This window comes from Anopheles coluzzii, chromosome 2 (genome assembly GCF_943734685.1).
Source record: "Anopheles coluzzii chromosome 2, AcolN3, whole genome shotgun sequence".
Classification (NCBI taxonomy): Eukaryota; Metazoa; Arthropoda; class Insecta; order Diptera; family Culicidae; genus Anopheles; species Anopheles coluzzii.
Window position 1 is genome coordinate 21,520,801 of NC_064670.1, and position 19,175 is coordinate 21,539,975.

Genomic DNA, 19,175 nt, shown 5'->3' on the forward strand with positions numbered 1-19,175 from the left:
GCGATGCCCACCTCGATAGGCCGCTAATCGAAGGAACGTGCGCAAAACCATGAAACCATGCAACCATCGGAAAACCATTTTGTGTCGTGCACACGTACTCGCGTACACAGATGGGACTGTGTGCGTGAGAGGCGTTGCTCAACCATCGAATAAAATGACCAGAGTGCCCACTGCATGAGAACAATACGTAGCAAGCCGTGAACGAGTCAAGTGCACGTCTGTGTCATTGGAAAAGGCAAGAAAACAAATCGTACGCGGTGTGTCTGTTCGCGTTTCCGCCACGGGAAGTTATTCCAGTAACCAGCAAACTGTCGGTAAAGCTGTCGACCTTCTGTGCCAGTGCGTATAAAGGCCGGACAACTTACGTCTCTCGTTAGCTAAGGCTCAATTCCCGTGAGTGTGAAGTCTGGTACGAGACGGAAGTGGACGGTGGTGTGCTCTTGGACAGAAAGGAAAGGGCTGTTTCTCGCCCAAGTGTCACACACACACACACACACACGGTCGTCTTGCCGCGTTTGGTGCCCATTGCCAGCGATCAAAACATACTAAATTGTGCATTGTAATTGCAGCTTCTGTTTCGTGTCATCGCGCTCAAACGTAACTAGGAAATGATGAAATCGATCTTCTTCGGAATCGTTGCCCTGATGTTCGCGGCTGTTGTGATGCAGCAGGACCAGGCATCGGCACAGGTTACCGAAACGGATGCCCCCTCAAGTAAGTGCAGGCGAACAACAGTGTTTATTACCTTTTAGATCATTAGAATTATTTCTCGAAAAAGTGGAACACTTTCGTACGACGCAGTATAATGGTAAAATTCTGATGGCGCCCTGCTCCTTCCATTCCTTGGTGGAGATTTGCCTTGGAGAGCTGTGCGCTTGTGTTTGTTTACGGTCACTCACTACCACCACTACGCCGAACAAAGTGTTTGTGTGGCGGTGTGTGTGTGTGCGCGTGAGAGGCACGGTTGAGTTCTTTGTTTTGATTCCGGCACACACAGTCACAGCAGCTGATAGGGGTGAAAGAAGAATAGAAAGAAGAAAGCACACTTAGCACATACCACAGCCCAGACATATCCCGCTGTGATAACGTGCAGGGAGCGTCCGAAGAATCGAGAAAAAAATGAAGCATATCCGTTTAATCATACGCCCTTTTGTGCCATAATTGAGCATTCATCATTGGTTATTAGCTTCTTTCGCGTTCGGCTTTAAAGCTGTAAATCATGCCAAATGCTCTGATGCCAACATAATTGATGCTTATTGTACTTAATCTTGTCTGTTTCCTCCTTTTTTTTGCTGCCACACAGGCACCGACGAATGGAACTACATGAACCGTAGCTGCTCCGCCAAGCTGCAGGACCAGATCAACAAGGAGTTCGATGCGGCCATCTTCTACATGCAGTACGGTGCCTACTTCGCCCAGTACCAGGTGAATCTGCCCGGCTTCGAGAAGTTCTTCTTCAACGCCGCCTCGGAGGAGCGCGAGCACGGCATGAAGCTGATCGAGTACGCGCTGATGCGCGGCCAGAAGCCGATCGACCGCAACAGCTTCTCGCTGAACTTCGTAAGTGTTTGTATCTGCGCTCCCACAGCGCTGTTTTAACACGCGTTCTTTTCGTTGCCACCGCAACAGGCTAACCCGGCTGCCCGCGTCGATGCGGAACAGGGCTCGGTTGCGCTGACCGCCCTGAAGGCCGCCCTCGCCAAGGAGCAGGAGGTGACCAAGAGCATCCGCGAGCTGATCAAGATCTGCGAGGAGGACCACAACGACTACCATCTGGTGGACTACCTGACGGGCGAGTTCCTGGAGGAGCAGCACCAGGGCCAGCGCGATCTGGCCGGCAAGATTACCATGCTGAGCAAGCTGCTGCGCACGAACCCCAAGCTGGGCGAGTTTATGTTCGACAAGCAGAACATGTAAAGCGTTTCGCGGGTAATGGGTTTTGGAGAGTAGAAGGCACCTGCGTCCACTTGCAGCATTATGTCTGAATTCCCTGTTAAAAACGTACGTGTGTGTGTGTGCGCTAGGAGGTAGAGATTCAATAAATACTTCCAGATAAGAGTCAAACCGACACACAAATCCGCTGTTGCTATCCACTGTAGTCTAATGGGATGAGAGGGGGGAGGGGGGGATGGAAACAACAACAAAAGTGGATGATGGGCACTTGAAGCAAAGCCTCCCCAGTATAGCTGTTGACAATTTGATGGAGATAGAAAGAAAGAGAGAGAGAGAGAGACAAAGAGAGGAGCATGTATGTTTGTATTGTGATAACTTATGCGTCAGCATGGCGTGTGATTCTTTTGTCCCATCGACACGCACAATAAACTGTCAAATGGTTGTAATCACTCCACAAACAGAGAATTCGGGACCTAATTGAAGGAAAAAAACCCTGACGGTGCGAAATTAGGACAATGTGCAACAATTATGCAACCAAACAAACCGCATAAATGTTCCTCCCCCATTGAACGCCATCGAAAAAAAGGACTTTTTTGCCAAAAGGATGCTAAAACGCCGTAATACGCAGACGCGTGAAATTTTTGTACTGAGTAAGCCGTGAAATGTCTTTTCTCGTCCGTGTGCATGTGTGTTTGTGTGTGTGTGTGCGTATTATGCCAAAAAGTCCTTCAGCAGCATTCAGTTTCTTCCCCCGTTAGCCTGGCAGTAGGATGTAAAGTGTGTTTCACGTTTGCTAGAAAAAAATTGGCTTTCCCGGTTTGGTATAACTGTTATCCTGCAATTTGCACGTGTCGTTTAGAACCGTTTGTGTTGTCCCCCCCCCCACTTCATGTTTGTTGCATTTGTCACACGTTTCGTTTCCATGTGTTTAAGTATCCTTCATGCGTTTGTATTTTCACTGGTGCCACTGGAGTGCCCATTCAGTCGTACCTCCCCCTTTTTTCTGGTGAATTTCATTCTTATCAATGAATTTCGTTCCACCCATTCGCCAGTTCCCCCAGTCGCAGTCTGCAGTGCAAGGAATTCGCGTCCTTTTTTTTTTGGAGCATGCCTGGACGGACCACTCGATGAAAGGGAATCCGGAACCGAACCGTTCGTAATGTGCAGTCGGAGCTACTAGGCGGAGGGAGAGGGAGATAAACAAAGAGAGCGAGAAGTTAGCTAGAACACTGGAAGGGCCAACCCTCTTCAACCCACAACCGCGTAGACGACGACGAAGACAACCATGAAGCGGCAAAACATTCGCACCCTTTCGCTGGTGGTGTGCACGTTCACCTATCTACTGATCGGGGCCGCCGTGTTCGACGCACTGGAATCGGAAACCGAAGCACGCCGTTGGGAGTTTTTGAAAAGTAAGACCACGCGGTGCCCTTTGCGACACTCCGCCTCACAAGCGGTACGAGCAAGAGGTCTCAGCAGCAAGTGTTTTCTTTCCCCCCTTTGTTTCTCTCCTTCTTCGCAACCCCTTGCCACACACAGGTGTTAAGGCGTCCTTTGTCGCGAAGTACAACATCACGCCGGAGGACTACCACATGATCGAGATCGTGATCACGGAGAACAAACCGCACAAAGCGGGACCCCAGTGGAAGTTTGCCGGCGCGTTCTACTTTGCCACGGTCGTGCTGGCGATGATCGGGTACGGCCACTCGACGCCGGTCACCATCGGCGGGAAGGCGTTCTGCATGGCGTACGCGATGGTCGGCATTCCGCTGGGGCTCGTCATGTTCCAAAGCATTGGCGAACGTTTGAACAAGTTTGCCTCGGTTGTAATACGCCGCGCGAAAAAATATCTGCGCTGCCAGCAGACGGAAGCTACCGAGATGAACCTGATGCTCGCAACCGGATTACTTTCGTCGGTTATTATTACGACCGGAGCGGCTGTGTTTTCACGCTACGAAGGATGGAGCTATTTCGACAGCTTCTACTACTGCTTTGTAACACTGACGACGATCGGCTTCGGTGACTACGTCGCGCTGCAGAACGACCAGGCGCTGATCAACAAGCCCGGCTACGTCGCGCTCAGCCTGGTGTTCATCCTGTTCGGGCTGGCCGTCGTCGCGGCCAGCATCAATCTGCTCGTCCTGCGCTTCATGACGATGTACGATGGGTAGCAGCGGCGGCGGTGGAGCTTCCGGAACGCTTCAACCCGGCTTTAATCAACATTTCCCTTTGCGTTTTAGGAATGCGGAAGACATCCGGCGGGAGGAGGCCGAAATGCAATCGTCCGTCGATGGGCTGACGACGTACGAGTGCGAATCGACGGGAAAGTTGCTCTCGTGCGCCAACCTGAACTACTGCTCGGAGATCGAGGAAGAGGACACCTCCGTCTGCTCGTGTACCTGCCTCGGTGGTAACAGTTTCACCACGCACGAGCACGAATTTCTGCTCGACCAAGGATATCATCCGGCCGATATCATCACGAGCACTATCAGCCTTAAGCGCATGTCGATCTAACTAGAGTGGGTGAAGAGCTGCACACACACAGATACACACAGATTATAGATAGAAATACTAGGGCAGGGATTAAGTATAGAAAGATCACCCTTTTTTCGTGCGCACATAAGCAAACCGTTCTTTTCTTCCACTGCTTCAGATAGTTAGAGCCATTAGATATTCAATTTTAGTCGTGCCAAAACAAACGATCCACGTGTCCAAAACAGATTTTGAAATTAGTGACTTTTCTTCTCTCTTTTACTGTAGTGTAGTTTTTCTCATTTTTGTACAAAGAATACTCCGTTTAACCATTTTATGAAATAAAATAAATTCATCATAGACCCGTTGTTTGTGATTTGCTGTGCTGCGGTATGCTGTTTTGTAACGTGCTTTTCAAAAATATTTCATCCCTTTGCTGAGAATGACAGCGAGTCTTCAGGCGAGCAAAGAGCGGGTAGCGAAAGTGAGCGAGATGCAGCGATTTGTTTACGTCAAAAACCCTCGCCATGTTGCACGGGCGCGGATGACGGAATCGTTTCCAAAACACCTACAGCAGCGGAACGTTTTGCTTCCTTTCTTCTCAAGTAGACCGAAAACTCGTCTACTGTTTAGGATTTATCATCACCACAAATCAGTGCCGATTACCGTGACTGTTTGCTTTTTGATAAGTAGTAAAAGTCGCTTCACTTGCCTGCAGCGATACAGTGCAGTGTGCAGTTGGAATCATCTCTACCGGGGGGGTTTTGTAGGTAAGAAAAATCAATAATCCCCTTGCCTGCAACCTGCGCTCATCGCCTGCCTCCTTACGTGTCGGACTCCTTACGGGCATGCCAAAGAAGTAACGATTTGCTCAACCCACTTTACCAGACGTACGGTGTTGCGTGCGTGCGTGTGATTGTTGGTGGCTCGCGGCACTGCAAACGGCCGACAATGTTTTGCAATGTCCCTCGCCGTGGCTGATACGACAAACACGACGACGACGACGACAGCAGCTGAAACCCTTGTATCGCCGACAGCCGAAGAAAGGAGCAATCGGAGTGGGAAACAGCAACCAATTACCCTGATTTTGCCCACCAGCGGTAAGCTATTTTTCGAAAAGAAGCAAGAATTTCAACTGTGCAAGCCCCAGCTGCTGCCGCTAAAATCGTTCAGCCTGGAGAAGCTGGAAAGAATGCACCAGGAAGCGCAGCGACAGTTGCAAGAAACACGCGCCCGAACCGCTGCCTCCAAGAGCGCCAACGTCTTCTAAACGCACGCGACCGAGTGTGTTACCCAATTACACAACCACACTGTCCGAGAGGTATCCGGCACGATGGCGTATCTGTTGGTGTTTTCCATCTGCTTGGCACTGCTGCTGGCCTCCATATCGCTCTATCGCTACGGCTGCATACAGCGGCAGCATCCGATCGTGACGTTTTCCGTACTGACCGCGTGGAGCTTCTCCTTTCTGATAGTGTTCACGATTCCGCTCGATGTTACCTCGGTGAGTGTGCCGGTTTTGCTGATGCAACCACTGCCCATTAGCCACTAATTCCCGTTGTCTCATTTTTCCCACCCAAGACCGTTTATCGCCAGTGCCTGCAGGAGCACAACATCACCGGCAGCAACGGTTCCAACAACAATGACGCGCCCGATGCGATCTGCCAGCGACCGTGGGGCATGGTGGAGGAGGAAGTGTTCCCGAACCTGTGGCGCATCATCTACTGGTCCTCCCAGTTCCTTACCTGGTTGATAATGCCCCTGATGCAGTCGTACCTGAAGGCGGGCGACTTCACCATCAAGGGCAAGCTGCGATCGGCCCTCGTAGATAACGCCATCTACTACGGCACGTATCTGTTTATCTGCGGCATACTGCTGATTTATCTCGCCCTGCAGCCGGGCATATCGCTCGACTGGCAGAAGCTGAAAGCGATCGCCTCGTCCGCCTCGAACACGTGGGGCCTGTTTCTGCTCGTGCTGCTGCTCGGGTACGCGCTGGTCGAGGTGCCCCGCAGCCTGTGGAACAACTCCAAGCCCGGATTCACGCTACAGTACGCCTACTTCAAGCTGTCCAAGCTGAGCTCGGAAAAGGCCGAAGCGGAGGAGAACGTGGACGATGTGCTGGAAAGCTTGCAGTCGGCCAGCCGCGCCATTCCGCCCCGGCACGAGCTCCGGCCGGCGCTGGAAACGATCATCCGCAAGGTGCCGACCGAGCTGATGGAGCGGGCGAGCCGCATCAGCCGGGAGGACGGGTCGCCCATGGCCATCCCGTCAGAGAAGGCGCTGGTGCGGCTGCACCGGCAGGTCATCAAATCGCTGCAAACGCTACAGCGCACCGAGGCGCTCTGGAGCGTGCAGGTGAACAAGGTGCTGCACCTGGAGGACGTGGCCAAGAATGCAGTGTCGCTCGACCATCGCTTCAAAAGCGAATTTCCCAAGCACCGGGTCGGGATGGCGCGGGCCCTGTACAGCCCCACGGTCGACTGGTACTGGGAGTGTGTCGTGAAGGCACCGTTCCTGAAGGCGCTCGCCATCATTACCGCCTTCCTGTCCTTCACGGTCGTCTGGAGCGAGCTGACGTTCTTCAACCGCCAGCCCGTCCTGTCCATCTTTGCCAACGTGCTGAACGTGGCGAAGGGCAGCTACGACTTCGTCACGATCGAGATCTTTTCCATGCTGACGCTCTGCTACCTGTGCTACTGTGCCTACTCGACCGTGTTCCGCATCAAGTTCCTGAATCTCTACTATCTGGCCGCCCACCACCAGACGAACGAGTACAGCCTGATCTTTAGCGGCATGCTGCTGTGCCGGCTGACGCCCCCGATGTGTCTGAACTTTCTCGGCATGATCCACATGGACTCGCACATCATCAAGGAGCGGGTGCTCGAGACGCACTACACGCAGATCATGGGCCACATGGACGTGCTCGGCATCATTGCGGACGGGTTCAACATCTACTTTCCCATGGTGATGCTGGCGTTCTGTCTCGCGACCTGGTTTTCGCTCGGCAGCCGGGCGCTCAATGCACTCGGCTTTCAGCAGTTCATGCTCAACGAAACCATTGCGGTGGAGCTGGTTCAGGAGGGCAAGGATTTGATTGTGCGCGAGAAGCGCAAACGGCAACGGGCGGAAGATGCGCTGGCACGCCGAAGGGACAACATACTGGGGCAGATTGCCCGCGACGGAACGACCGGTGGTGGTGGCAATGGAGGAGGAGGTGCCAGCATGGGACACGGTGGAGTGGCGACTGGTGCTGGCGGCACGAACGGAAATGGCAACGGTGGTGGCAGCATACTGTCCAAGTACAAGTCGCGCAATCACGACACGGTCGGACCGAATGACGATCTGGTCGGGCATGGCGACCGATTGGACTACAGCACCAGTGCGAGGGGGCTGGACGACATCAATCGTTCGCTGTCGCAGGAAATTAACGAACGGTTCGGCGTGAGTACGGGCGTGTCGGTCGGTTTTAAGGGCTACGGGTCGGCGTTCGACGACGACGACGGCCGTATGGGAGGGGCAGGCCGTTCGAGCTCGAAGCCGAAGGGTGGTGGACTGTTCGATGATGTTTAACTCGCTGTGAAAGCATTAATTTATAGTAACACTATTATTATAATTGTAGTTTCGTTTGGGTAGTGAACGTTTCCAGTTCAGTTTTAACTAGTTTCGTTTTAGTTTCTGGCGCAACAGGGTGTGTGTTTTTCCTGTCCATCGTCTAAACTGGTAAACTATAACCTTTTAACTTGTACTGAAAACGCAATTAGCAGTGGATACAACATTTACAGCCAACTCACTGAATGCAAACTGATGCGCACCGCAAAACAATGCCTTGATGTGATGATGTTGTTAGAGAAGGGAAGCAGTTACAATGGTGGTGAACTCTCCTTCGGAGGGGGGGAAATTAAGGCTGCTATGTACGATGCTTTGTTAGAACATAGCAATACACACACACACAGTAACACTCCACTCCACTTTACTAAATGCGCTAATGTAGCTCTTTCTATGTATGCATGAGTCAACAGGAGAAATTACCGTATTATAAGTATACTAGGCACGTACGCGCTGTATAAATAGAATAAAGATCGCACCATAATGCAATAAAGGATCCATAAAGCGCTGTAGCAATTCTTGCCTGTTCACAGCTGAACCGTGTTGTGCGACATTGTCCGAACATTATGCTGGGATGTTTAGAAGACAAACACTTTTAACACATAAGCATTGCATAGTTTTTTTTTTTTATTATTTTTCAAAATAATTACCATCGCTTTGTATGCACTTTTCCCACCGTTCCGGTAGCTGTTGTAAACCGCGCCAAAAAAACGACCCATCTTTGGTGCTAAACCACCTGTCCAGCCACTGTTCGATATGTTCCAGCGAACCGAACCTCTGATTGGACAGTGCAAAACCAAGCACGGGAAACAGATGGTAGCTCGAAGGGAACAGGTCTGGCGAGTTGGCCACGTGCGGTAATGCCTCCCACCGGAACTGGGCGATCGTTTCCTCTACCGGTTTACCGCTATGACTGGGCACGGGATCGTGCAGCAAAATGATTGTCCTACCATCTTGCCTATCGCCGCCCTCTGAACGTTTTTCCCGCAATGCCTGTTCCAGTGCAATCAGCTGCAGCTGATACCGTTCCGGCGTGACCGTTTCGCCCGGTCCCAGCAGCTCATAGCAGATGACACCGTCCCGGTCCCACCAAACGCACAGCCTGGTCTTCTGGGCGTAACGGCTCGATCCGGCCGCCAGTGCTGCCGGATCGGTCGGCTCGGAGCTGGACTTTTTGCGCTTGGGATTTTCAAAGTAAATCCACTTCTCACCCCCGTTCACGAGCCGGCGCAGAAAGGGCTTCCGCTGGTGGCGGGCGAGCAACATTTCGCATATCGTTTTGCGCTTCTCCTGCTGCCTGTCGGTCAGCTCGCACGGTACCCATGTGCCACCGCGGTGAACCTTGCGCATCGCTTTCAGCCGTACGGAAATGCTTTCGCGCGTCACACGCAGCCGGTCCGCGAGCTGCTGTTGCGTCTGGCAGTCGTCCTCGTCGAGCAGGGCCTGCAGATCGCCGTCGTCGAACTTTTTCGGCGGTCGGCCACGGAGCTTGTTCTGGATGTCGAAATCACCGCGCTTGAATTTGCCAAACCATACGGCGCACTGCGTTTTGCCGAGCGCATGTTTCCCGTAGGTTTGCACCAGCAGCCGGTGCGCTTCGTAGGCTGTTTTCTTTTGATGGTAGAAGAATAATAGTGCTGCTCGCAGGTGGTGTTTTTTCGGTACAAAGCTCGACATTTTCAGGCACAGGAGGCTAATTTTGTCGGGAGAAAGAGATCACATAACCGTTCAATATGCGAGTAAACAAACGAAGTACCTAATGAAACGTAAACAAACCGTAGCGTTTGTTTTGATTCACGGTGCACAAGGTCTGTAACGTTTCCTATAATCACCTTGGTATTTAAATTAAAAAAAAAATCAATTGCAATTACAACTCAAAAAAGTATGTATTTTGTGCACAAACTGCAGTCAGTCGGTCGTTAAGCAAAATTATGATAGTGAAATATCGAATAAAGCAACCGCGTTGAATAATCGAACATTTATATTCATCCACCTTTTTATTCATCTTATCCTACTGTATCCTACCCCCCGCCGAAAGTCTGTCAACGACGACTACATCGCAACTCTATACACCTTGTTCGGATGGCGCTGTCACGTTGCCATGTCTTCTTCGCCTTTTCTCCTGCTGATCTTTGCTCCTAGAGATGGTACATATGATTTTGGCTGGATTATAGCGTTCCAGCGTCTTTTTGTTTATTTTATTTTAGCGCTTATACGCCATGAAAAATCCACAAATAATTATTAAAAAGGTTTTCTCAATTATTGCAATGAATTTAATACCAGAAACAGTTAAACGAGATTGATTTTCCGAAAAATTGTCAAATTCATACCGGAACGGAATGACTCACCAGCCGGATCGAGGTGATCCATGTTGACCGACTGGCCATCACTACTTCCTTTTCCGACATCTTGAACTACGTGAAGCACGCGTTTTTCGGGTGTACGAGTATTTTGTTGTAAGTAGTGAAAAATTGTGCCGCTATTGGCCCGAAAAGCCCTCGAAACGGTACCGTACCGATCGCTAACCAGGAATCGATTCGCGTCCTCTCGTTGCAGCCTCGGAGAAAGATGAAATTCAACAAAAATGTTTCGTCGTCCCGGCGCAAGAGCCGCAAGCGCCACTTCCAGGCCCCGTCGCACATCCGCAGGAAGATTATGTCGGCGCCGCTGTCGAAGGAGCTGAAACAGAAGTACAACGTGCGCTCGATGCCGATCCGCAAGGACGACGAGGTGCAGGTGGTGCGCGGCCACTACAAGGGCAACCAGGTCGGCAAGGTGGTGCAGGTGTACCGCAAGAAGTACGTCGTGTACATCGAGCGCATCCAGCGCGAGAAGGCGAACGGCACGAACGTGTACGTCGGTGTGCACCCGTCCAAGTGTGTGATCGTGAAGCTGAAGATGGACAAGGATCGCAAGAAGATCCTGGATCGCCGCGCCAAGGGCCGTCTGGCGGCGCTCAACAAGGACAAGGGCAAGTACACCGAGGAATCTGCTGCCGCCACCGCGATGGAAACGACCTCTTAAGTGTACACAATACAAAACATTCGCTGGTGTGGGGCAGGAGGAACGTGTGTTGTGCGGCCGTGAACGGCAGGCGAATAAAATAAGGATGAGATGGAGAGAAAGTTAAAAACGCGCGCATGTATCTCTGTGTGTTTGTGTGGTAGTCGTGTGGTCACGGGTGTGCATTTATTTCGGTGGTCATTGGCATCGGACAGAGCTTCGTTACGCCCAGGTGTATCAGTTTGTGGCGCGCGATGCGATGAGGAGAGATGCGGTCGTCCACCTCCAGCGCGACGTTCATGCCGGCGTGTATTGATTTCAGCTGCCTGTCGCTCTGGTCCATGTAGATGATGTTCTCCACCTGCTCCCCCTGCACGCAATCATCTCCTTCGGCCGTGGTGGTGAAAAAGCGCAGCATCACGCGTCCATAGATCCGCTCAATGGAGTCTATTTTCACGACGAGCTCCGGCTGCACCGTCCCGGACACGATCGCATGCTGCCACAGATGTTGCCGAGAGCTTCGCTCGTTCAGTGCCATGGCCAGCGTGCCTAGCGGTGAATTCTTGGGATAATGTTTGTTCTTACTTTTAGCTGTAGGCGATGTGACATAGAACGACTTGGACGACGGTGACGTGCTTTGGCCGTTATTGTTCTCTGCTGATGGTGGTAGCTCCTCAATGTCGATCGCATCCCTTTCCCTGCGTCTACTCTGTCCTTCATTTGCACTGTCAGGCGAAGATGGCAAATCTTCTATGCAACTCGCATCCAGCTCGGCATGGAACGTTGCATCAAAAGACTTCCAGCAACGTGTGGTATCGAGGACACCCGTTACGCTGCTATTTAACGTTTTCGATCCTTCGCCCACAATGGTCCGGTTAAGCGTCGCAACGGGTTTGAAGCGCTTCGGACTCAACGCTGTTACCAGCTGACGATTCTTCGCCTTGCTCCAACAACCCGCCCCAAAGGAAACGTCCATATCGTCCGTTATGCGGCGTCGCTTGAGTTGGCTTTTGTCCGCAAACTGTAATCGTGTCATGCGGCTCTTTGTACAGTGAATAGCCAGACAATCGTCCGAGTCCGAGTCGGAAGAATCGGACGTAGTGCTGGTCTGCTGACAGCATACATCCTCTTCCGAAAGGTGCTCCACTTCCGAATCCGACTGATTTCTACGGTCGATCGTCACCTCGGCAGGGTTTAGCGATTGCGCTACGGAGGGAGTAAATGCCGGACAGGATGAATCGTTTTGAAAGCTCCCACTGTCTGCCACCGCTTTGTCGTCATCCGAACCATCATCTATTTCCCATTCATCTTGCCCATGACCTTGCACTTGTAAAATCTGCAACGGTATGAACAACGCAACATCAAAATAACGTTCCAGCTGGTGGAGGTACGGAATGAAAATACTCTCTGCTTACACTTTTCTGTTTATTTACACGAGTTTTTGGCTGTCGTCTAACGCCCTTCTTGCGGGTTGTCCACCCACTAGACACGGAGGGAGAAACGAGCAGCTGGTTAAATTGTTTCCACGCTTTTTCCATGCTGCCGTATGAATTAGGCCTCCGCCTTTGTTTTGTTTCCTTTCGTCCGGCAGTATGATTTTCTACGTCAACTCGGCCCAGCTGTCAAACCGCCACCAACACACGCACACTTGCGCAATTACATGCCAAATAGAAGGCGCACCACGCACTCACACACACACACACACGCTGGGCTGCTCGTTTGCGTTTTTCAGTTTGGAACGGCGAGATAGGCCACAAGTCGATTTCTTGCGGAGTGTTGTGTGATAAGTGTAGTTTCTCCGACCGTTTTTTCTTCCTCTCTCCCTCCACCCAGAGTGGACCATTCTGCTGCATCACGCCTACCGCACGGGCAGTTCTCGCAGTAGCACGCAAAGCAGCGCAAGTGGCGACGGTCTGCCTGTCTACGCAAAACCCTAAAATGTCCCAAAAGGGCTAAAGAGAAGGCTAATCCACAACAACAACAAAAGTTCGTCCCAAACATTCGCTGCATACTGTGGTGGACGGGAGAAAAGCGGATTTCGCTAGGGGAGGGTGTGTGCAAAAACGAACGAGGCCACCAGGCGCTAGATAAAACAGCATAATTGAGTTCCTCCTCCGTGCGGTGGTGGTGGCGGTGTGCTGACTGTTGAACACGTAGTGTTGGTGGGTTGGCGAAAAGGAAAACTGAACTGTTTTTTTGTGTTGCTGCTGCTGCTGCTGCGGCTGCTACGATCGAACAAAATTGCGCACGTGAACAAAGGAGGGAAGGGAAGGTGTAGCAGTGAAGGTGGTCGCGCACGACGGCTATCATCCACTAGAGCGCCTCTACACGGTAGTAGCACCACTACCACTACCACCGCCCCCTGGCGCAAGGGCTAACGATTCCCACACATTGATTATTGTGATTCTTGCAGCGCCAGCGGAAGTGATAAAAGAACGATAGGGCGGAGTGAGCATAAAACGGGCGAACAACAGACCCGAACAACAGGCGCTGCTGCAGCGCAATGGACCGAGCGAGAGCAGAAGCATAAATACTGTTCGATAAACAGGAGGAGAGGCGGACAAAAACGTTTACCAGTATTAGAGACTGCTGACATCCTGCGGGGAGAGGAGCGGAACACACAGAGCCAGTAGTGTTACCACTTATCAGTAAATTGCAACACACACTTACTTGGCTGGCAAATCCGCCCCTTCGTATTCGGCTCGGCATTTGGAGTGCGTGACTCTTGATTACATCAACCGCGGACACCTGCTCGACCGTCCCAACCAACCAGCTCGCTAGGGAGATAATCACCCCCTTCACTCTTCTTCCTCTTCGTTTTCCTCTACTCTTCCCCTCTGGTCTCATCGCCCGCAACGAAGACGACGGTAGGATGAAAAAGTTTATCTCCAAGTTCGAGACGAAAAATGAACCGTGCTCGGCGGGCGGCAGCAGCAGCCGGGAGACGAACAGCTTCGTCGGCAAAACGTTCAAGCTCAGCAAGGAGAACGTGGTCACGGTGGAGGAGGTGCTGGCCGAGGGTGGCTTCGCCGTCGTGTTTCTAGTCAAGGGTGCGAAGGGCGAGCGGTACGCGCTGAAGCGGCTGTACGTGAACAACGAGTACGATTTGGGGGTGTGCAATCGCGAGATCAAGATAGCGAGCAATCTGAGCGGCCACAAGAACATCATCGGCTACATCGACCACAGCATCAATGCGAAGGGCAACGGGGTGCACGAGATACTGCTGCTGATGCCGTACTGCAAGACGAACCTGCTGACGCAGATGAACGCGCGGCTCGGGACGGGCTTCACCGAGCCGGAAGTGCTGCAGATCTTCTGCGACGTGGCGGAAGCGGTCGCCCGGCTGCACCAGTGCCAGACGCCGATCATCCACCGCGACCTGAAGGTGGAGAATGTGCTGCAGAACGATCTCGGTCACTATGTGCTGTGCGACTTCGGGTCGGCCACGGCGCGCATCCTCAACCCGACCAGCCACGGGCGCACGACGGTCGAGGAGGAAATCCAGCGGTACACCACGCTGTCCTACCGGGCGCCCGAGATGATCGATCTGTTCAACGGGCAGGACATCACGGTGAAGGCGGACATCTGGGCGCTCGGCTGTCTGCTGTACAAGGTGTGCTTCTTCACGCTGCCGTTCGGCGAGAGCACGCTCGCCATCCAGAGCGGGCAGTTTAGCATCCCGGACGGGTCGAAGTATTCGCGCGGCGTGCACCAGCTGATACGCTACATGCTGGAGCCGGATGCGGACCGGCGCCCGAACATCTATCAGGTGTGCGAGGTGGCGTTTGGCATCGCGGGACGAGCCAACCCGGTGCGCAACCTGACGAAGTGTAGCGTACCACCGCTCGACACGCTGCCGGTGCCACCGTTCGAGTCGGAAACGAAGCGACTGCCAACGGCACCGGGTGGACCGGCTGGTGGACAGCACGGCGGATCCACACCGAAGCCGGCCAAGCCGTCGGCCGGCCAGCTGCCGCTGGAGGGTGGAACAAGCGTCGCTCCTCGGCAACGACCGAAAGCATCGCAGGTAGCAACACCTGGCCAGATGGGCGTGAGCAGCTTTTCCCTCGGATTGCCGCCGAATCCTTCACCGAAAAACATCATCTCCTCGCCAACGCCCGGCATGGCACCGGTGGCGGGCACGATCGGCACTACCGCTCCCACCGATGCACCGGAGGCGTTCGTGGCGAAATTTGCCGCCAACTTCCCACCGGCCAGCAACTCCTCCAGTGTCCCAACGGTGGCCGCCGCATCAGCGGGGTCGATCGATCCAACGGCGCCAACTGTAGCAGGGAAGGATGGCACGGCGGTGACAGCGCTGCCGGCACAGCCCGTTGCAGTGGCCGCCCTGTTCCAGACGACGTATCCCGATCCCTTCCGGGAGGCGGAGCTGGCCCCGATCCCAAGCGGAGGCGAAATGCCCACCGCTTCGGCCCCCAACTCGTCGTCCTCCTCGCTGTCGATGGTACATTCGCCAAGCCATGCCGGTACGCAACAGCAGCATCCCGGCCCGTCCAGTGCGGCGGCACAAACGCCCACCCTCGGTGGATCCAACTCGTCCTCGAGCAGTGGCGTTCATGGGGCCGGGGTCGGCATACTGGCGCCACCGAAACCGTCCGGCCATCGGCGGAACGTGAGCGATACATCGGCCTTCAACAAAGCGTTCGCCACGGAAACGTCCCAGTTTCTTGCGCCGTTCGACCAGTCCACCAACAACTACCAGCCGTCATCATCGGTAAGTCCGAGCGTCGGGCAGACGGCCGCCTCCGTCGGTGCATCGATGGCGAGCGGGTCGAACAGTTCGCTGCACAAACAGCAGCAACAGCAGCATGCCAGCAGTCTGGCCTCTAGCTCCAATCCGCAGCTGTTTCAGCAGCAGCGATCCACGTCATCGGCGGGCGGTAGCGCCAACTGGAACCCGTTCGGCGATCCGACGCCGTTCGCGCAAATGACCGAGGATCACATTTTCGGCGAGGAGTTTGACAAGATCCGCGAGCAGGGCAGCCAGGGTAGCTTGAAGACGCCGCCCGAAGTGCCGCGCCACTCGTCGCTACCGCTGATCCAGACGGCTGCGAGCGCCGCGGGCAATATGGCGGCCCTATCGACCGTTCAGCAGGCCGCCCCATTCTCGCCCGAGAACATCCCCGACACGCTCGGCGACGACGAGGACGATCCGTTCAGTTCCGCCCCGTTCTCGCTGCCGGTGCGCACCGACAAGAGCAAATCGTTTAAGCTTGCCTCGCGCAAGGTGATCGTAATCGATGGTGGATTCAGCACGCAGCTCACCGAGCACGTCGGCGCCAAGCTGGACAAGGATCCGCTCTGGACGTCGCGCTTCAATGCGACGAACCCGGCCGCCGTGCTGGAGACGCATCTCGACTATCTGAAGGCGGGCGCGGACTGCATACTGACCAACACGTACCAGGCGTCCATCGAGGGCTACATGGACTTTCTCGATCTCAACGAGGACGAATCGCTGAAGCTGATCAGGGCCAGCGTCGAGCTGGCGCGGCGCGCCCGGACCCGCTACCTGGCCGAGAAGCTGGAAAACAAGTCCCACAAAATACCGTGGGTGGTCGGTTCGATCGGGCCGTACGGGGCGCATCTGCACGACGGGTCCGAGTATACGGGCGCGTACGCCGATCACGTGCCGGCGAACCGGTTGCAAAAGTGGCACCGGCCCCGGATCAACGCGATCGTCGAGGCCGGTGTCGATGCGCTCGCGATCGAAACGATCCCCTGCCGCATGGAGGCGGAAGCGCTGCTCGACCTGCTGTCGGCCGACCATCCGACCGTACGGTTTTGGATTTCGTTCCAGTGTCGCGACGGTGCGTCGCTCGCGCACGGCGAAAACTTTGCCGAAACGGTGCTCGGCCTGTGGAACCGGGCGCGGCAACTGGCCAACCCGAATCTGCTAGCCATCGGCGTCAACTGCGTCAATCCGCAGCACGTGCTGCCACTGTTGCGGTCGGTGCACGAGCTGCTGCAGCAGCGGGCGGCCGGTACACCGCCGGAAAGCGAACGCATACCGCTGATCGTCTACCCGAACTCGGGCGAACAGTGGGACGCGGCGGCCAGCTGCTGGCGGGGTGCGGAAAATCTGACCCCGCTGGAAACCTACCTACCGCAGTGGGTGGAAATGGGCGTCAAGTTTGTCGGCGGATGCTGCCGTACCAATGCGCGGGACATTAAGCGGATTAAGAAGGCAGTCATCGGGCTGTACGGTAGCCGGAGCAATGAGAACTAATTGGTGGACGGCACCTGCCTGCACCTGGTCTCCTGGTGGGGTGTCCTGTGCTAGTAGCTACACACGTTCCAATCGGAAACTGTGATTTAGTTGATGGAAGCAAATGTTCACTTCACAAGAACCCGACACAGAGACGTGTGTAATCTGTAGGCAAGCAATTCGCACCAAACAATGCTTAAAGGTTCCTGCTGTCCAAAGGTTCCACTGAACCCCGGTAGCCCTTAGCAACTACTTCGCGAGATCGAAAGGCATTTCAGCAAAAGCAGGCTAAGCAAGCCAAGGAAGTGACGTTAATTCAGATTGTAATTATTTATCCAAACAATGGGCAGGCACCGCGTAAAGGGAGGGAAATTCAAATCCTGCTGCAAGTAGCAATCGCAATAGCACGTGCAACAACCACAGCAAAGTTATTACAGTAGGGTAGACACAGTGTTGAGCAATAATGATGCACAATTGTAGAAGGCCACACTAGAGCGCAGTTTCTATCGCCAGAGCTACCCCAGGCCGGCAAATTGATATGAAATTACGAATACAACGACGACCCCGGTTTCCCGCTCTCCGCCAAACAGCAAAAGGGCGCAAAGCATGGAGCCGGTAGTAGTGTTAGAAACCGAGCAATCTTTAAACCACTCTAACCAATTATAATTACCCCGTCCGTTTTTGGCTACAAGTTTCATAAATCTAGTCCTGCTTCGTTTATTCCCTGTTCAAAAAAAAGGTTATCATCTGCTCGTGGATGGTAGGATGCAAAGTTACGCAGAAACATTATTTACGACAGTGCGCGTAATTGAAACCGAACGAATCATTAAAGTATTTCGTTAGCATTTTTTTTGTTTATCTTCGTCCCTCTAAATCCTCTCCTAATTTATGTTTATCAACTAGCAATTCGTACCACAGTTACGAAGTTGCAGAGAAGGAGGTACCAGTATGTGACCGATTATCAAAGATTCAAATGCTGCGTTTGTGCGCAGTCCTCGTGAGATGTGTTTTGCGTAGCAATATACGTATCAAATATTGTTGTATTATTTGTTTGTTTGTTTGTTTACCAATTAGTCCAATTATTTCAGAGTTTTCATATACAGAGTCTGGTTATGGACAAGTGTGTAACTAAGAATGAAAATAGGCATAGAGCGAACATAAAGACAAATCGTGTTTTTTTGGTTTCATTTTGTGTTGTAACATATACTCCCTCTCACACACACCCGTACTCAACTTATTAGAATTAGGGATTAATATGGGAGAAAGCCGAACGGTTGGATTGTAGGATAAGGCAGAGAACAGTGTGAGCATTACTTATGAGATTTTGAGATCGTGTGGTAGGTAGTTCCGGGGCGGGATGGGAGTATGGTTTGAATCTGGTTTCACTCTGGCTAACCGGAATTCGGTAACTGTAGCACTTGGAAGCACCTACACGTCCTCTATTTATATTTATTCACTCTACAATCATGCAATGGATCGAATCGAATGAAGAACGAAACAGAAATGACATGCCCCACACATTGGAAGGTGATTGACCAATTAGTGAAAAAAGCTTTGCCCCATGCTTGAGACAAGTGATCGACGAGTTCTCGTCTTTAGCCATTGCAAACTGTACAGAGTGTACAGTATAGGAAAGGGAATGGGGCTTCGAAAAAGCTAGTTATTGCCGCTTTTACAATCTTTGCGCATTTAATCTCCTCTCCACATCCGTTGGTAGTTACATATTTTCACTACTTTTAGACCGTTGCTAGAACGTTGCAAGAGCAAAACAAAAAGGAAACTTAAAAAAGGCATACCAAATTAAAAGAAAAGGCTTCTAGCGGAGAGACTTCCACGCTCCGCCTAATAGCCAACAAGAAACGTAAAAAGCTCGCTACTACTTGATTCACCGGTGGCTGTAAAACTGGTTTGCTTCTCGTTTCGATCGAACATAACGAACCAAATATATTACGAATGAATGCAAATGAAGCGA

The 19,175-nt window shown here is 52.8% G+C and overlaps 6 protein-coding genes across 12 annotated transcripts; 5 read left to right on the forward strand and 1 right to left on the reverse strand.

Annotated features, from left to right (window-relative positions):
• The first annotated feature begins 160 nt into the window (after positions 1–160).
• LOC120953326 (ferritin subunit) lies at positions 161–2,076 on the forward strand. 3 transcript variants are annotated; one of them, XM_040373157.2, is made up of 4 exons: positions 161–235; positions 570–714; positions 1,304–1,560; positions 1,630–2,076. In XM_040373157.2, exons 2-4 carry the CDS (start codon positions 609–611, stop codon positions 1,915–1,917), a joined length of 651 nt encoding a protein of 216 aa, XP_040229091.2. In that variant the 5' UTR covers positions 161–235; positions 570–608; the 3' UTR covers positions 1,918–2,076. The 3 variants fall into 3 exon arrangements, with proteins under 3 accessions (XP_040229091.2, XP_040229090.2, XP_040229089.2); XM_040373156.2 differs by having other exon boundaries at positions 163–409; XM_040373155.2 differs by having other exon boundaries at positions 163–393.
• A 94-nt stretch (positions 2,077–2,170) lies between these two features.
• On the forward strand, positions 2,171–4,725 carry LOC120953324 (potassium channel subfamily K member 9). 4 transcript variants are annotated; one of them, XM_040373153.2, is made up of 4 exons: positions 2,171–2,543; positions 2,946–3,305; positions 3,433–4,051; positions 4,134–4,725. In XM_040373153.2, exons 2-4 carry the CDS (start codon positions 3,179–3,181, stop codon positions 4,405–4,407), a joined length of 1,020 nt encoding a protein of 339 aa, XP_040229087.1. In that variant the 5' UTR covers positions 2,171–2,543; positions 2,946–3,178; the 3' UTR covers positions 4,408–4,725. The 4 variants fall into 4 exon arrangements, with proteins under 4 accessions (XP_040229087.1, XP_049461316.1, XP_049461317.1 ...); XM_049605359.1 differs by lacking the exon at positions 2,171–2,543 and adding an exon at positions 2,569–2,714; XM_049605360.1 differs by lacking the exon at positions 2,171–2,543 and adding an exon at positions 2,576–2,670.
• A 151-nt stretch (positions 4,726–4,876) lies between these two features.
• On the forward strand, positions 4,877–5,635 carry LOC120947613 (uncharacterized). The gene is made up of 2 exons (XM_040363074.2): positions 4,877–5,135; positions 5,254–5,635. Exon 2 carries the CDS (start codon positions 5,327–5,329, stop codon positions 5,633–5,635), a length of 309 nt encoding a protein of 102 aa, XP_040219008.2. The 5' UTR covers positions 4,877–5,135; positions 5,254–5,326.
• LOC120947611 (60S ribosomal protein L26) lies at positions 5,631–11,107 on the forward strand. 2 transcript variants are annotated; one of them, XM_040363072.2, is made up of 3 exons: positions 5,631–5,869; positions 5,947–7,932; positions 10,531–11,107. In XM_040363072.2, exons 1-3 carry the CDS (start codon positions 5,699–5,701, stop codon positions 10,996–10,998), a joined length of 2,625 nt encoding a protein of 874 aa, XP_040219006.2. In that variant the 5' UTR covers positions 5,631–5,698; the 3' UTR covers positions 10,999–11,107. The 2 variants fall into 2 exon arrangements, with proteins under 2 accessions (XP_040219006.2, XP_040219005.1); XM_040363071.2 differs by lacking the exons at positions 5,631–5,869; positions 5,947–7,932 and adding an exon at positions 10,320–10,430.
• A 10-nt stretch (positions 11,108–11,117) lies between these two features.
• LOC120947606 (uncharacterized) lies at positions 11,118–12,528 on the reverse strand. The gene is made up of 2 exons (XM_040363067.2): positions 12,393–12,528; positions 11,118–12,313 (listed from the first exon to the last, which is right to left on the reverse strand). The coding sequence occupies exons 1-2, from the start codon at positions 12,513–12,515 to the stop codon at positions 11,150–11,152; spliced, it is 1,287 nt and encodes a 428-aa protein (XP_040219001.2). The 5' UTR covers positions 12,516–12,528; the 3' UTR covers positions 11,118–11,149.
• Positions 12,529–13,849: 1,321 nt separating this feature from the next.
• On the forward strand, positions 13,850–19,171 carry LOC120947602 (AP2-associated protein kinase 1). The gene has a single exon (XM_040363062.2). The coding sequence runs from the start codon at positions 13,850–13,852 to the stop codon at positions 17,222–17,224; it is 3,375 nt and encodes a 1,124-aa protein (XP_040218996.2). The 3' UTR covers positions 17,225–19,171.
• Positions 19,172–19,175: the final 4 nt, after the last annotated feature.

Coding starts and splice junctions, on each gene's coding strand:
- LOC120953326 (XM_040373157.2), top strand. CDS start 609: ATGATGAAATCGATCTTCTTCGGAATCGTTGCCCTGATGTTCGCGGCT. Junction 715..1,303: donor CGAAACGGATGCCCCCTCAA/GTAAGTGCAGGC, acceptor GCTGCCACACAG/GCACCGACGAATGGAACTAC. Junction 1,561..1,629: donor ACAGCTTCTCGCTGAACTTC/GTAAGTGTTTGT, acceptor CCACCGCAACAG/GCTAACCCGGCTGCCCGCGT.
- LOC120953324 (XM_040373153.2), top strand. CDS start 3,179: ATGAAGCGGCAAAACATTCGCACCCTTTCGCTGGTGGTGTGCACGTTC. Junction 3,306..3,432: donor CCGTTGGGAGTTTTTGAAAA/GTAAGACCACGC, acceptor TGCCACACACAG/GTGTTAAGGCGTCCTTTGTC. Junction 4,052..4,133: donor GTCCTGCGCTTCATGACGAT/GTACGATGGGTA, acceptor TTTGCGTTTTAG/GAATGCGGAAGACATCCGGC.
- LOC120947613 (XM_040363074.2), top strand. CDS start 5,327: ATGTCCCTCGCCGTGGCTGATACGACAAACACGACGACGACGACGACA.
- LOC120947611 (XM_040363072.2), top strand. CDS start 5,699: ATGGCGTATCTGTTGGTGTTTTCCATCTGCTTGGCACTGCTGCTGGCC. Junction 5,870..5,946: donor TTCCGCTCGATGTTACCTCG/GTGAGTGTGCCG, acceptor TTCCCACCCAAG/ACCGTTTATCGCCAGTGCCT. Junction 7,933..10,530: donor GTGGTGGACTGTTCGATGAT/GTTTAACTCGCT, acceptor CTCTCGTTGCAG/CCTCGGAGAAAGATGAAATT.
- LOC120947606 (XM_040363067.2), bottom strand. CDS start 12,515: ATGGAAAAAGCGTGGAAACAATTTAACCAGCTGCTCGTTTCTCCCTCC. Junction 12,314..12,392: donor GTGTAAATAAACAGAAAAGT/GTAAGCAGAGAG, acceptor ATACCGTTGCAG/ATTTTACAAGTGCAAGGTCA.
- LOC120947602 (XM_040363062.2), top strand. CDS start 13,850: ATGAAAAAGTTTATCTCCAAGTTCGAGACGAAAAATGAACCGTGCTCG.